General features: G+C 42.8%; 1 protein-coding gene across 7 annotated transcripts in view; it reads left to right on the plus strand.

The window, feature by feature from the left end:
- The window catches only part of GSE1 (Gse1 coiled-coil protein), a 228,833-nt gene that overhangs the window by 129,538 nt on the left and 83,969 nt on the right, over positions 1-15,326 (plus strand). For all 7 annotated transcript variants that reach the window (XM_085888620.1, XM_085888615.1, XM_085888616.1 and 4 more), the window contains one exon: positions 7,924-8,077. In XM_085888620.1, the coding sequence (XP_085744746.1) occupies positions 7,924-8,077 (154 nt within the window). The remainder of the gene's footprint in view (positions 1-7,923; positions 8,078-15,326) is intronic.

Raw genomic sequence — 15,326 nt, forward strand, 5'->3', positions numbered from 1 at the left:
TAGCTTTGCAACTTCATTTACAATGGAACCGAAACACAACGTGCACAAATGTGCATTTTACGGATCCATTCCAAGTGTTATAAAGCTTTCTGTCATTTATGGCTACTTTTGCCTAGCAGATGGCGGTAACCTTATATAGGCAGGTTCTTCCCTCGGTGTCCTGTCAGCCACTTGCGGTTCATACACAGAGATCCCTTTCCGAGCCAGATAAGTGTCATTTGCATTCCAATATATCTGAACGCAGTGTTCTTGGAACTGCTCAACCTGCCAGGGTGCTTTTTGCTCGGAAATGTACTGGCAACCTTTTTCTCTTTTCTGTATTTGTAGTTTCTGGCCAGTTTCCTGAGAATCAACCTGAGGATTTCTGGGTCTGTGAAGAGTTGTGAACTTGCTTGCGAGTACAACTCGAGAGTTCATTGAACGCGATGCCCTGCACACGGTGTTGCTTCAGTTTTACTTCAATTTGAATGAAATAATGATTCTCAGGATCATTTCAAAATAATACAAAGTTTAGTGCACCACCCCATTCAACCTTTATTTAAATTGAAGGACTGAAAATCTGGAGGTTTTTGCAAGTATTATGACAGGGGATTTGTGTTCTGTAGTGTTCAAGTATAAAATAAAAATTTAAATAAAATAAATATTGTAAACGTCATATAAATTAATTAATTCCAGGTTTTACCGCCATTTTCTGCAGTGTATGTTACATCACCCGACCAAACACGTTACATTATTTACTCTTGACTGTTGTTTGTGTCCATTATGACATCATTAAAAACAGTAGGTTTCCTGTTTGTGTCCATTATGACATCATTAAAAACGGTAGGTTTCCTGTTGTTTGTGTCCATTATGACATCATTAAAAACAGTAGGTTTCCTGTTTAGAATGATTTTCAATTTTGTGTGATTGCCAGGCAGGCAGAGTAAAAAAATATGATCTCACTCCTCTCTGCACACGTGTGATTGGGACAAATTTAGAGCCAATATACAGTAAAATGAAAGACTTGTCTTCCTATTAATTCCTGATTCGTGTTCAAAATATAACATTCTATTTAAATAAATTGTTCCTGAATCAAACTGATGACAGACAGATGATGAACGGACAGACATGAGCCAATTGCTTAACCCCGCTTTTCACTTTGTGTGCGTGGGGTAATTAACGAGGTTTTGACGGAGTTCGTTCATATGCAACAATTTATTTGTTTTCATATACCCTGATCATGGTGTATGTGAAAAGCCTGTTGTTGGCCTCACAGTTAAGGTGGTTGGTTTAACATCTTAGGGTCTTGAGTTTGAGCCCCTGTCTCCTATTGAATTAACACCAGGTGGGATTGACTCAGCCTGTCATCCTACTGAGGTCGGCAAAAATGAGTACCAGTGTACTGCTTATAGAGGGGCACTGCATCACTGACACAGCTGCATCCTCACAAAATGATGCAACTAGCAGCTGCAGGCTGCACACAATAGCAAGCTATGATGTAGGTATGTGCTCTTTTAAGTGAAGCAAACATTCCATTCAAAGACTGAGAATTACTAGATCTTCTTCCTCTCATCCTACATACTCTCCCATGTCCAAATCCATTGTGGACCATACTCTGTACAGAACATCAGTGCTCCCAAAGCAGTCTCCTAGGCTATTGGGCACACTCCTGGACAGGTCACCACTCAAACACAGGATACTCAAATGGCTCAATCATCCCAGCAAGCTGGTGCTCATTTTGACAACCTCAGAAGGATGACAGGCTGAGTCAACCACACCTGGTATTGATTCAACAGCTGAGCAGGATTTGAACTCAGGACCCAAGGATCCCAAGCTCACTACCCTAACCATTAAGCTAACACCAGGCTTATACTATGTCCTTTTAGTTAGTATGTGGTGGCTCATCGAGCATGTAAGATTGGCTCAAATCTTATTGAGAATTACTAAATCTGACCAGTGAATGTCATTTTTTCAGTTTACAGCCTCATGTGAAAAAAATCCACAAGGAAAACAATATTTGGAACTTGTCTTATCCATGATTGGCTGTGACATACACTTGTGACAAGACGCTCAGGATTAGTTTTGGCCAAAGCAATTGCACAGACAAAAGGGTAATTATAGGGAAATCCACTAAATTGTGATTACTAATTATTATTGTTCCCTCCATTTTTGCATGTAAAGATGTAAAATTAAATTCTTCATGATCAGATCTAGAGTTTACAAGTGCTTGGGTTTACAAGTTTGAAAGTTTTAAAAGAAGATTTTTCCTTCACATTTTAGTTTTTTTTTTTTTTAAAACATTGCTGGCTTTTTGGAAAATGAATTCAAACATTGAAAACATTGTTTTCACTATTGAGCTCCAAATCTTTCGTGCAGAGCTGCTTGGAGTATGGCTCCCCACTCTGTGCTGGTACTCCTGATTCCCACCCAACTCCTATTTAGGTAATTGAAAACAAGGCCTTCCGCATCATTGGAATCTCAAGACAGGAAGTGGATTGCAAAGGTTACTCTTCCACGGGCGGGAAGTTTTTGGCCTCTATTTTATGCAAGTTTACGTCTGGCCTTGCTCCTCCTACCCGCTCCTACCTTTGTCCTCCCCAAATCACTCCAGTCACACACGTTCTTCAAGAAACCCTTTCTTACTCACCCTCCTAAAGTCCAGGCTGTTTTTCCTCCTGCAATCATTCGCCCCCTTATCCCCCCCGATCGTGGAACCATCTCCTTGTGCCCATTTGTTTTTGGGGGGTTCTTTTCTTGACAAGAGGCTCATCAAAGAGCAAGATTTGTTTGACACTGGGGAGCAGGGCAACAATTTGGCACAACCATCGTCTCATTTTTGTCACTTCCGTCTTTCATATACAATACCCATCACTACCTCATGCACACCCAGGTCGAAAAACCAGTTAAAACCAGTACACATTTTCAACTGGTCTCTATTGGTTCTAATTGGTCTTTAACTGGTCTCTATTGGTTTCAACTGGTACCAGTTAAATTCAGTCAGAATTCCAATTTCCCAGTTGAAAAAACCAGTAGCTCATATTTGTACCAGTTAAAGTCTTACTGGTTCCAGTTGATACCAGTTGCAATGTACTGGTCCCAGTTGATACCAGTTGCAATGTACTGGTCTCCCAGTTGATACCATTTACAATGTACTGGTCCCAGTTGATACCAGTTAGTTAAATACATGTATTTCAACTGGTAATATATCACTCTATTCCAATTTCCATATTAAAACCAGTAAGAAACCAACTGGCTTTACTGGTACCAGCTGGCTACTGGTTTTCAACTGGTACCAGTTGACCAGTAAGCTACTGGTCTTTACTGGTTTTTTGACCTGGGCATACACATCCATGATATCTACTACACACGCCGATTATTTCCCACTCAGCCTGTCTTCCTTCTGTGGTCGGCAAAATGAGTCCGAGCTTGCTGGGATGTTTGAGCCATTTGAGTATCCTGCGTCGGAATGGTGACCCATCCAGGATCGTGCTCAATAGCCCAGGAGACTGCTTTGGCAGCACCGACACTCTCTGTACAAACTATGTTCCCATGATTGGATTGGATTGAATGTTCTTACTCATTCTGATGTTTCCTCCTTATGTTCGTCCTCTCCATCTTCCATTCCCTTTGGAAGTTTGTAAAGCTCCTGCCCATCGTCGTTTAGCTTCAACATGTGCCAAGACCCTCGTTTAAAAAGCACGTTTACCACTAGTCAACAGTAAATATAAATACACAGGTGAAGGTTGATCAGTTTGAGCGTGGTGTTGTGGTTACTGCAGCTTATCCGCTTTATAGGGTGGTGTCAGGTCATCAAGGAGTACTTTTGTTTAAACAATTGAGAAGCTTGGGTTGTTCATTCTAATGAATGATACCGTTGTTTTGGCTCTCAAAATATTTCCAGAACGTGTTATGTTATGCAAGTAGAATGTTATTGCAGTGAGTGAACGATGAGTGAATGAGGTGTGGCGGCAGAGTGAAGTGACGACTGTGAATGGTGAAGATTGGGGGTGGGAATGAATCGAGTGCTCAACCCTGGGGCCTTGGCAAGCTGCCAACATTTGCACCTGCCAGTTACACCTGCCCATGTTCCCAAGGTTTCATGCCCTGTCTTTGTTTCTGTCCCTGTCTCTTTATTCTGGTGTGCTTTGAAGCTTTAGGGACACATTTTTTACATTAACCTGCTTTGCTTCAAGAGATTTGCAACTCCATTTGTAATATCTCAATTTCCGTCTTTATCCTTCTTTACCTTCTCTTCTCTTTTTCTCCCTCTCTTTCTCTTCTTTATCAGTTTCACTTCTTTTATTTAACTTGTTGCTTCTTCTTTTTTGTTCTCTGCAAATAAAGGTACGAGTCCTTCAATGTGCACCCTTAGCATCTTGGAGTCCTTCCGCCTAAAGAGCTGCGAAGCCATGCTCTTTTTGCATTGAGCGTGTATCAACCATTATGTTAGGTTACGAGGCCTTACGGAAGTTAAATAAATAAATGTGAGGAGTTCTCTGTCTCTTATAAACCCACATATTATCACAAGCTACTATTTTACACTTCCATGTTTCTTTCCTTCATTTCGTCCTGTTTTCCCAACTTTTTTTCAAATGTGGCCGACAGAGCACCAGGTGTGTCCTCACGTCCCTCTTCCACTTCCTTCTTGATCCTCTCTCTCTCTCTCATTTCATTTTCTGACACCTGTGTTGGCTGTAACTAGGTATGGATGGACTAATATTCTTGCTTATGACTAAGAAATGCCGGTGAGGTCTTTCTCCAGCCTTTCCAAATGGATACTTTGAAATGAAAGTCAGCATGAGCATTTTAACCGAGATATTCGTCTTTCCCATGCTTAAACAACATTATTTTACAGTAGTCGAGAAAGGCAGTCAGTTTTATGAAAAACAGACAATTCGATGCCCACTTTCATTGAACAACCTCCAGATACCTGTGTATGGACATTGCGTTTGCTACAACCTGAGGTTTGTGGTTGATGTACACCACCCTTCTGCTGGTTTCATGTATTGTCATGTTGGCTATTCTCTATGAGGTTTGACCAGAATATTAAAGAATGGGCATGTTTTTTTGTTGTTGTTGTTGGTTGTGGTGGTGGTAGTTTTTTTTTTTCCAAGCTCTTTGAATGTCGGAGAGCCATGATATAAGTGACTGCTATTAAAATCTTGGAGTCAATCTCTTGGCTCGATATATTTCAATGGTACGCTCGAATGGTATAAAAACTGTCGTGATCAGGAATGTCGTGATCGGCAAGATCACAGGAGTTCCACCACAGTTATACTGGAGCATGAAAACGACTTTTAACCCACTTGTTTGGGGGGGTCGGTGGAATTATCTCAATATCAGATTGAACTCTTGACATCTCAACTTTAAGTTATGCATTCCATGGCATGACCCACCATTAGGTTTAAGTATCTTGTGTTTTTATTTTTACATGCTGCTTCTTTGCTTGACGTTCAGCATTTGAAGGGATAAGAGTACGGGCAAGCCCCATCGGTTGGTATATATGGGAAGGAGGAAATGTCCTGATAAGTGCAGTGAGAATGGTGGCACCATTGTTATCATATCCCTGGTACCCAGAGTACCCCGAGAAGTGACGGCATTTCCTCCAAGCTCAGTGGCTGTGTTTGTCTTGTCTAACAGTCCTGTATTTGCCATGTCTCATGTATTTGGCTGTATCACTATATGTCCATGTGTGTGTGTGCAGCAGCTCCACCATATGAGCAAAAAAAAGAAAAATAGAAGTGATTCATGTATGAAACAACAGTTGGTTGGGGGTGGTGTGTGGGGGGGAGGAGATTGACACATCTCTACATTACTTTCACAAAGATTGAGGGTGGGGTGTTAGGGTAAATTGAATATAAGAAGTGAATCGCGCAAAATTGGAATGTAAAGGCAGAGTATGGGAACTGGGGTGGAAAGGGGGGCTTGGGGGGGGTAAAGGATTGGAGGAGAAAAGTAGGACTTGGGGAAGGGTTGAAAGGAGCAAAGAGTAACACACGTACGATGGGTTGGAGGGATCCCTGTTGCTGGTTATGTTATTATCCTGGAACATTCTGTACACATTCAGATGAAGGCAAATGGTGCATTACAAAATTAATTACATCCCCAAGTTATATGACATCAGTGCAGGTGAACATTCCAACCATTTCCATGAGTTGCAGGTCACGTGTGCTCAATCCACACCATTGAAATGCACAACGAATAAGCTCACAGCTCATTGTACATCTGAAAACAAATATTCTCTCCTCTGACATTTGGATCATCCAAACGTGTCTGCTGCTTGTCAAACAAACATTACCTCTTTCTTTGGTCTTCGTCCAGAAAACCCATGTGCAGGCAGTTAAAGTAATCTCCTGAGATTTTTGACCATTCCAGAAACACCACGGCAGCTACATTTTTTGGGGATATATTTGCCATTACCATGTCAAGGAGCAAGGTAGTTATTCGTTTCAATACCTCTGCTTCAGTGGTTGTGGGTTCCATCGATTGTCGGTCAAATCATACGGAAATGGCAATGCCAGAGTGGGCAAACTCGGCGATTCTATGACAACTACGTTTTCCATCAATGAAACTGCATGTATTTTTTATTTATTTAATTTTTGTTGGTAATACTACTTTGGGTAGTTATGTTTGTAAAACCAAACTTGGCCTTGAAAGTAAGTATCTTGACATGGATTTCTTATAACCACTCCTCTCACATGTTATTGACCAGGTATTTATTTGCATGGTAGGGGCTGACAGGATGGCCAACAGGTACGCACTCTTGCCTCTAAGCCGTCTTGCTTGGGTTTGAATCCTGACCTGCGGATAAACTGTCACCCCTGTGTTTCACAGGCAGGGAGATTCATCAATGCGCGCGCCGTCCCTCGGATGAACGTTAAACAGGCGTCTCGTCTGCCGGCATTAGTTTATGGATGTTTAAAGACCCTGAGGTGTCCTTCACGAAGAGTAGGCGAGCTACCGCCAGCACCATGAACAAGTTACAAATTCCTGCCCTAACTACTGCTGGGAGAGTGATGGCAAACCACATGGCATGACCCCAAGCCCAGGAACTGCTTTGGCGGAACCAATGCCTTGTAACACACGGTGTGGTACATCAGATTGGATTTGTACGGTGATGTCTCGTGCATTATTGATATACTGTAAATTTCATCTACCATCATGAGAATGGTCATAGGCACGTAGGTGTGCCATGATCGTCGCTGTAGAGATAAAGGCCCTGTTCCGCATGCTAATCGGCAATCATGGCCAGACGGACGACTTCATGCTCGGGGTTTTTAACGATTTTTGTCTCTGAAACACCGTTTAAAATGTTCGGCTCTGAAATCGATCGATTCTCCAGTTGAAGGGTCGATTTTGTAATTCAACGGGAAGTATGCGTTGAAGCATTATGCCATCAACTTTTGGTTAATTAAAGAATGATCTCTCCGCTCGCTCACCCCAACCCTTCGGAGCCCACATTTCCATCCTCCGTCTTTCTTCGTTCCATCGGTTCTGGACGTTACCTCTTGGAGACTGTGGATGTCACAACCCTCTCCCTGTAATTGCACTGATCTCTGGAAACGAATGAAGACGACGTGAAAAAATAACCTGATTGTCCTTGTATCCTCACAATTGCGACTACAACACAAATTTATTTATCACTCAACGACAAAATAGTCAATTTGTTTAAACGACGTTAGGCGTCATCCACGTCTATTTGTTCGCAGGTTTTCATGTTGCCTTCCAGACTTTACCCATTAGCTGATATATTTTCGCTTACCAATAAGCCCTCTATGTCTGCCTCATCTACTTTGTTATTGTTTGCTCGTTCATCCCTTGTCTGACTGCTTATCCTTGCATGACTGCCTGTATGTTGGTTTTGCACTCTCTGTTGTGTTAGTTTTCTACGAACCTCGACACGTCTAAATAAGAAGATGATGAAGTCTGACATTTTCTCTGCAGGGTGTCGCCACCGGGCCACAATCCAGCTGGCCTTCTCAGGAACCCCGGGGGCTTCTGGAGGGCTACAGCCCGAGCCCGAGCCCTCCAGCATCCAGCACCAGCAGTCCAGAGTCTCCCAGGGGAGTCAGGCCTGGATCCAGTACTTCCTGGGAGAGTGAGTCATTTATACTGTCCCATGTGAATTGCAACTGCATTTGATGGCGTCATGTTGCACCATATGATAACCGCAGCACCACACTTCAAAGCATATTGTCATGCGGCATTGCTCTGTCACTGTTATATTCAACAATGCATTAATCACTTCAACACAATGCCATACACCTTGCGATACCAAGTTCTCAATCATTGCCTTAATCACATGATATTGCAATATTGCACGTCGATGATTTGTCGGGCTACGTGGCACCACATCACGATTTCTTGCTGCAACCTTTCTTGGCTTGTTTGAATTTATTTCATAAATCTTCACAACGAAGGAATGTTACAACTGCACACTTCGTTTTACCATGGCTCACTGGTCTTCGCACCTTTCCTAAAACTGTTCGAGGTTGTCCATTTCGGTTGAAGATGAGACGGATGTCAGCAGTGGGGATCGAATCATGACGGGAATTTGGAAAGCCACAGCTGCCTGGTATACCTTGATAGAGGCATGCCGGCCGGTGGCTTTGTACCACCTCAGGCTCGAGCCACTTTACTTCCTGCAATTCTCCATGTCATGACAAGCAGCGCCCAAAGATAAATGCAAAGCCGCATGTCCCTAAACCTTTCCTGTTTCTACACTTCACAGATCCATTGAGCTCCCATCGTTTTAGCTTTTTCATTTGATAATAATTAGTACTATTAATATCCCCAAATTTTAGAGGTTGTTTACTTTCTATGACTCTTTTTTTAGTAAGATTTTTAGTCTGTTTTGTGGGACAATTGAGGTCAGCTACAGTCATGGTATGTAGCTCGAGAACATAGGAGGCAGAAATCCATGGAATTGTATGAGGGTACTGGCACACAATGGCCTGTTTACAAAATATACCCTGGAATGTTTCCACAAATGAGTGTTAGGAGACAGGACAGGTGGTCTCATGTTCCTTCCCAATAACAATGTACTCTGTAATGCAACACTCTACCCATGAAACACACTGATCATAGTTTATAGTCTGTTCTTATTCCTTTGAAAATGGAACTCAGGTTAGACAATGCAGAGTTAAGTGTGCTACAACTGAGCTTTGCTGCTATAGAGGTCAAGGTTGGGGCAGAGTCAGGAGCAGTGTGAGCTTTAGAGGTTCGAACATCCATTTGATATGAAGAAGAAAGTGGGCCATTATTAGCTCCGCCACCGAAGGTGGAAGGAGGTTATGCTTTGACTCCTGTCTGTTTGTTTGTTTGTGAGCAAGATATCTCAAAAAGTTGTGAACGGATTCAGATTAAATTTGGTGGACAGGTTTGGTGTGGGACAAGGATGAACTGATTAAATTTTGGTGAAGATCTGGATCAGGATCTGGATACCAGAATTTTTTTAAAGTGTTTCTTCCTCATTGAGAGATCGGGCTTAGCCAATATGTAGCACGATATCTCAAAAAGTTGTTGACTGATTCGGACGAAACTCGGTGGACAGGTTTTTTTGTTTGTTTTTTTTTGTATACGTTGTCGAGGCTCGTGTGAGAGCTAACACACACCGCACAGCAAGGGGGCATGGGACAAGAGGGGCAGGAGTGGAAAGGACAAAACAGTGGGGAACAGAGACATTAGGAGATCTGTGGAAGGGAGAGGGATGGAGCGGGGAACATGGGGAATAGAAGATGGACATTACAGGGACTTTCAGGAAGGAAAGCAGGGAATTTGAAGAAAGTGGGCTTGGGTGGATTATCGGGGGTAGAAAAGATCGAGGATTTGGATGGGGGATGATAAGAGGTGGTGGTAAACAGCTGTTTTGAAAGCCTGGAGGGAAGAATGGGAATGAATAGAGTGAGGGAGTTTATTCCAAAGGCGGGAAAAAAAGAGGAATGAAAGAGTTAAGGTGAGCAGTGATTCGTGATTTTGGTAGTTTTACCAGAAGGGGGTTGTTGGTGGACCTTGAGCGCCCTGCGGAAATGTGGTGGGGACAAATCGCAGAGAGAGCAGGGGGGCGAGGCTGGAGAGGAGACGGGAGAAGACAGAAAGACCACCGACCAGCTTGCCGTGAGAGAGTGAGAGGCCCGAAGACTCAGCCTCATTGCGGGAGATGAAAATGATCCTTAATGCCCTGGTTTCCACAGCATGAAGCCGAGAACGGTGGGAGGCAGGAGCACCAGCCCAGAGGGGAGAGCAGTACTCCATCAGGCTGCAGATGAAAGCTTCGTAAGTGGTCAGGAGCTCAGGTGGGCCGAGGAAAGACTTTGCACGACGGAGGATTCCCAGTCGGCGACTGGCTTTGGAGGCGAGGTTTGAAATGTGGCTTTCCCAGGAAAAGTCATGGCAGATAGTAAGACCCAGAAGCTTGAAAGAAAGGACTTCTTCCAGAGGATTGTTGAGAAAGTGGATGGGGGGGGGGGGTTGGGTTCTAAACGGTCCTTTCGAAGAGACATAGTGAGAGTGTGAGATTTGTCTGGATTGAAAGGCATGTTCCACATGTTGGACCAGTTTGTGATTTTATCCAGATCTGCAGTGAGAGAAGAAGCTGCTGCTTGCCGGTCTAGGGGATGACCGATGGTACGGCAGAGGGTGGAGTCATCAGCAAAGAGATATAGAGGATTTTCCAGAGAGTCGGAGAGATCATTGATGAAAACTAGAAAAAGAACAGGGCCCAGAACGCTACCTTGAGGAACTCCAGCCTGGAAAAGAAGATAGGATGAAAGAACTCCATTTAGTGCCACACGTTGACTGCGACAGGAGAGGAAGTCTGCGAGCCATGAGTGGAGATGGCCTTGGATACCATGGGAAGAGAGTTTGGTGAGCAGGGCAGGGTGCCAGACTGTGTCAAAAGCACGTGATATATCCAGGGATACGGCTCGGATTTCCTGTCTGGCATTGAGGACCTCCATCCATTGTTGGCAGAGCAGAAGCAGTATATCCAGGGTAGAGTGACCTGGTCTGAAACCAAATTGATGATCATAAATCAAGCCATTGGAGAAGAGGAAGGATTTCATGTCTGAAGCGATGATGGATTCCATAACCTTGCTGATGATTGGGGGAAGGCTGATTGGTCTGCAGTTGCAGGGATCTGTTTTTGCACCTTTTTTATGCAGGGCAGTGATGTTTGCTGATTTCCAAGCAGATGGCAGATGACCTTGAGCAAATGAGAGGGTGAATAGAACAGAGAGAGGGTGAGCAAGAGCAGAAGAGCAGACTTTGAGGACACGTGGGAAGATGCCGTCTGGCCCGGTTGCAGAGTCTGAGTTGAGGTTTGAAAGCAAACTCTCCACCTTGTTAGGAGAAAAGGACACAGAGTTCAGGGACAGTTGGGTGCAACTGAGTAAGGTGGGTAGAGAAAGCGACGGGTTTTGGACACAAGATTTAGGTGCAAACACTGAGTTTAGGCATTAAGCTTTTTCACGTGTGGTATCTGCAGTGCAGCCATTTGAGGTAAGGGAGGGGATGGAGGGGGAACATACACCTGAAACAGATTTGATTAGATGCCACCAGTATTTTGAGGAGGGAGAGAGGTTTGAGAGTTCAGACTTGAGATTAGAAAGATGTTGTTTTCTGGCTCTCCTGAGGGTAGATACACACTTGTTCCGAGCTTTATGGAAGGAACTGAGATTACCCTCAGTTGGGTTTTCTTTCCATGAGGCAAAGGCAAGTTTTTTTCAGGACAACTGCCTCACCACAAGCTTCAGTGAACCAAGGGCAGGAGGAAGGGTAGGACAACTGAAGACGAGAGGAGATAAATCTGTGCATGAGGGAGAGCAAGTTTCTTTGAAAGAATTCCCAGGATGAGTTGATGTTGGAGAAAGTAGCGATAAGAGACCAGTCTATAAGTTTGATGGCTGCTTGGAGACCCTGCCAGTCGGCTTGAGTGAAACGCCAGACTCGACGGCGGTGAGGTGGTTCTCTGATAATGGCCAGAGAGATGTCCACTTTGACAAGGACGTGGTCAGAAGAACCGATTGGAGCGGAGGAAGAGCAGCAGATATTGTCAGGGAAACTTGCCAAAATCAGATCCAGAAGAGATGGAGGACCATTGGTTGAGATCCGGGTCGGGAAGTTGACTGATGGAGTCAGTCCCAATGAGTAGCAGAAATCCTTTGCTGAGATGCCATGACAGGTGAGAGAGGTACCCACACCGAGCCAACTGGCGTGATGACAATTGAAGTCGCCACATATGAGGAAGAGAGAGTTTGGATGAGAAGATAGAAGTTGGTCCATGTTTTCGGATAGTGGGGTGTAGATGGAGTGAAGGAAGGTTGGGTGTGTGACAAGGAAGAGTGAATTAAATTTTGGTGACGATCCGGACACTTTAATTTTTTGAGTGATTCTTTACCATTGATGGGGCTAAACAGATATATAACACGATATCACAAAAGGTTGTGGACGGTTCAGACGAAACTTGGTGGACAGGTTGGGTGTGTCATGAGGAATAATTGTTTCGATTTTGGTGAAGATCCGAATCCAGATCTGGATACGATAATTATTTAATTTTTAAAGTGATTCTTCACCATTGAGAGATAGGACCAAAAACCATATAGTACTGTTTAGCATGATATTTCCAAAATGTATTGGGCCCGATATGTTCGACTGAATGAGACATTACATGGTGGAGGTATGCACTCTACTGAGTGCTCTTCTAGTTTTTAGTGCTGTTTTGATTGCCTTTTACATCACATGTCATTGTAAGGTTTGAAACCCATAAGCATTTTGGGTCTACTTTTCACAAGCAAGCTTACATTATCAGAGGTTTCAGGGTATCTAGAGTTGTGAAAAGGAAGCCTTTCTTTCCTGGGGTAATTGAAACCGAGCCACAAGCCAATGCATTTTCATGTGCTAGCTTGTCCTCACTAATTTCTGTCATATCCATCTGGCTTCGCCCTCCATCTTATTCATCTTTTGCACGATTCACTTTGACTCAGCCATTTTGACTTCCTGATGGCATTACGTCCAATACCGTATTCTCCAAGATCGGTGATGATATAAACTTTTGCAAATCCACCCCTCTTTAGGTGGTGGGTCATTGGACGATGTTATAGAGATCTTTATTCATCCCTTTAAGTGTATCTACCCTCATTCGGTCACGCACCTCCTCTCCCCTTATTGTTGACTTCTGTCTCTCTGCACTAACCTTATTGAATCAGTGGCCTGCATGTGATAGGAACTGATAACATTCCTTTAAAATAACTGGCCATCATGTGTTTTTTAACGTCATTTGATTCTCCTTTGTGTCGTCTGTAAAAATATGCAGTATTTTATAACTGCTGAGATTTAACTTTCCCTTCATGAATCGATTAATTTTGATGAAATTAATTGCAATCATTTGTTTTGTACATGAACTAACTTGTGTGTTTCAAAACCTATTCACATTTGGGGCTCAATTTTGCAAATAGCCATACTCGCAAAAGATGAGGTTATGCAGAACGTGTGAAATCGAGGGGTGGGGTGGATTTCACATTTACACAATACAGGAGAAAATCAACAATCAGTAAAAGAACCTTACTAAAGTAAAGAAGCTATATGCTACTTACAGGTACGACCCAGATCGGTGCTCATCGTTTCTTATTTAATCCATCCGTGGGCTTTGCTTCTTCCATATACATCACATCTTTTTACAGCTGAACATTTGCACGATCATGACAATTTGAGGGTGCATTTATTAGCCTCGCCGAAGGAGAGGGTATTGCGTTTGGGTCTGTGTGTTTGTTACTTGCAAAAATCGAACATTTTTCAAGTACATTGGTTTGTGTTTAGTCGATTTTGTTATTCTGTTGAGTGGTCGCTAGACTTCCGTTACTCTCAGGTTTTCCGTCTGTCTGTTTGTATGTAATGGACAGCTCTGGAGGCCAGAGGAGTCAACCGATTTTGATGAAACTTGACTGGTAGGTTTACACCAGAATCTAGTTGTATGCTTTTGAGCACCGTTGCTATGGACCCAAACGTTGCCTGGCAACGGGACTTTGAAATTTTTGAAAAGAATCCGAAAATATTTATATTTTTTTTTTTTTTCGAAAATCATAAATCGGCTTCTCCGCTTTTATGCGCACCATAATCAACCTCTTTGTCAAAAAAATTCAGCCCGATCCGTCAAAGACTGTATGACTAGTATGCAATTATATAGCGACCACCCATGTCGCCTACCGGCTTGTCTGTCTGTCTGTCTGTTTGTCGCATACAGGTCACAATTTTAAACTGATCTACACGAAACTTCACCACATGGTAGAGTTTGTCATAAGGAATAAGCCTATTGTTTTAGAGGTCAAAAGGTCAACATAGGCCAAAGGTCAACAACTTAGGTGAGATTGCAAAAATCCTCAATTTTTATCCGATTGACTTGAAATTTGAAGAGGATTTATATTTCATGTCAACAAATTCAACTAGCAAATTATTTTTGCAGTCAACATGGACCAAAAGGTCACTATAGGCCAAAGGTCAACAACTAAGGTGGTATTTCTAAAATCCTCAATTTTCTTCTGATTGACTTGAAATTTGAAGCTCGGATATATATTTCAGGTCACTGAATTCAACGAGCCAATTATTCTTGAGGTCAACATGGACCAAAAGGTCAACATAGGCCCAAGGTCAACAACTAAGGTGGTATTACTAAAATCCTCAATTTTCTTCCCACTGACATGAAATTTGAACAGGAGTTGCATATTTCATCATAGAATTCAACCACAAATTATTTTTTGAGGTCAAATTTGTTTTATGGATATTGAAAGTATCGTGATCTGCATGAGGTCTTCTTCTTGTTTGTTTGTTTGTTTGTCCACACAGAACTTTCGTGTTTTTCTCCGCAACCGCTTGTCAGATTGAGACGAAATTTTCACTGTCAGTGTGACTACTCATGTAGAATGTTTTAATGATAATTATGATGTCATAGGTCACGTGGTGTGGTAGCCATGTTGGAAAAACAGAAAAAAAATTGCACCTCTGTATATTATCCTCTGTACCAGGGAAAAAATTGAAACATTGCACATAGCAAGTTCTCCTCATGGGGAATAAGTGTGATATATATTTTTAATGACGTCATAATTGCATATGTAGAACGCTATATCTGATCAGTATGAAACTTTTTGAGAGTCATATAGGGATAAAATAGTCCACAGAAAAAAAGTCACGTGACGTCATCAGTCACATGATTCGACAGCCTTTTTTTTTAAACCTTCAAAAATCTTCTTCTCTGAAGTGGCTGAACAGTGGAGGCGAAACTTTACATGTATGACCGCCTATCCATGAGGAACAAAGGGGTCACAATTATGATGTCATAGGTCACATGGTTTGTC

Source organism: Eptatretus burgeri, chromosome 7 (assembly GCF_056783735.1).
Source record: "Eptatretus burgeri isolate ZD-2024b chromosome 7, Ebu_testis_v1, whole genome shotgun sequence".
Lineage (NCBI taxonomy): Eukaryota > Metazoa > Chordata > Myxini > Myxiniformes > Myxinidae > Eptatretus > Eptatretus burgeri.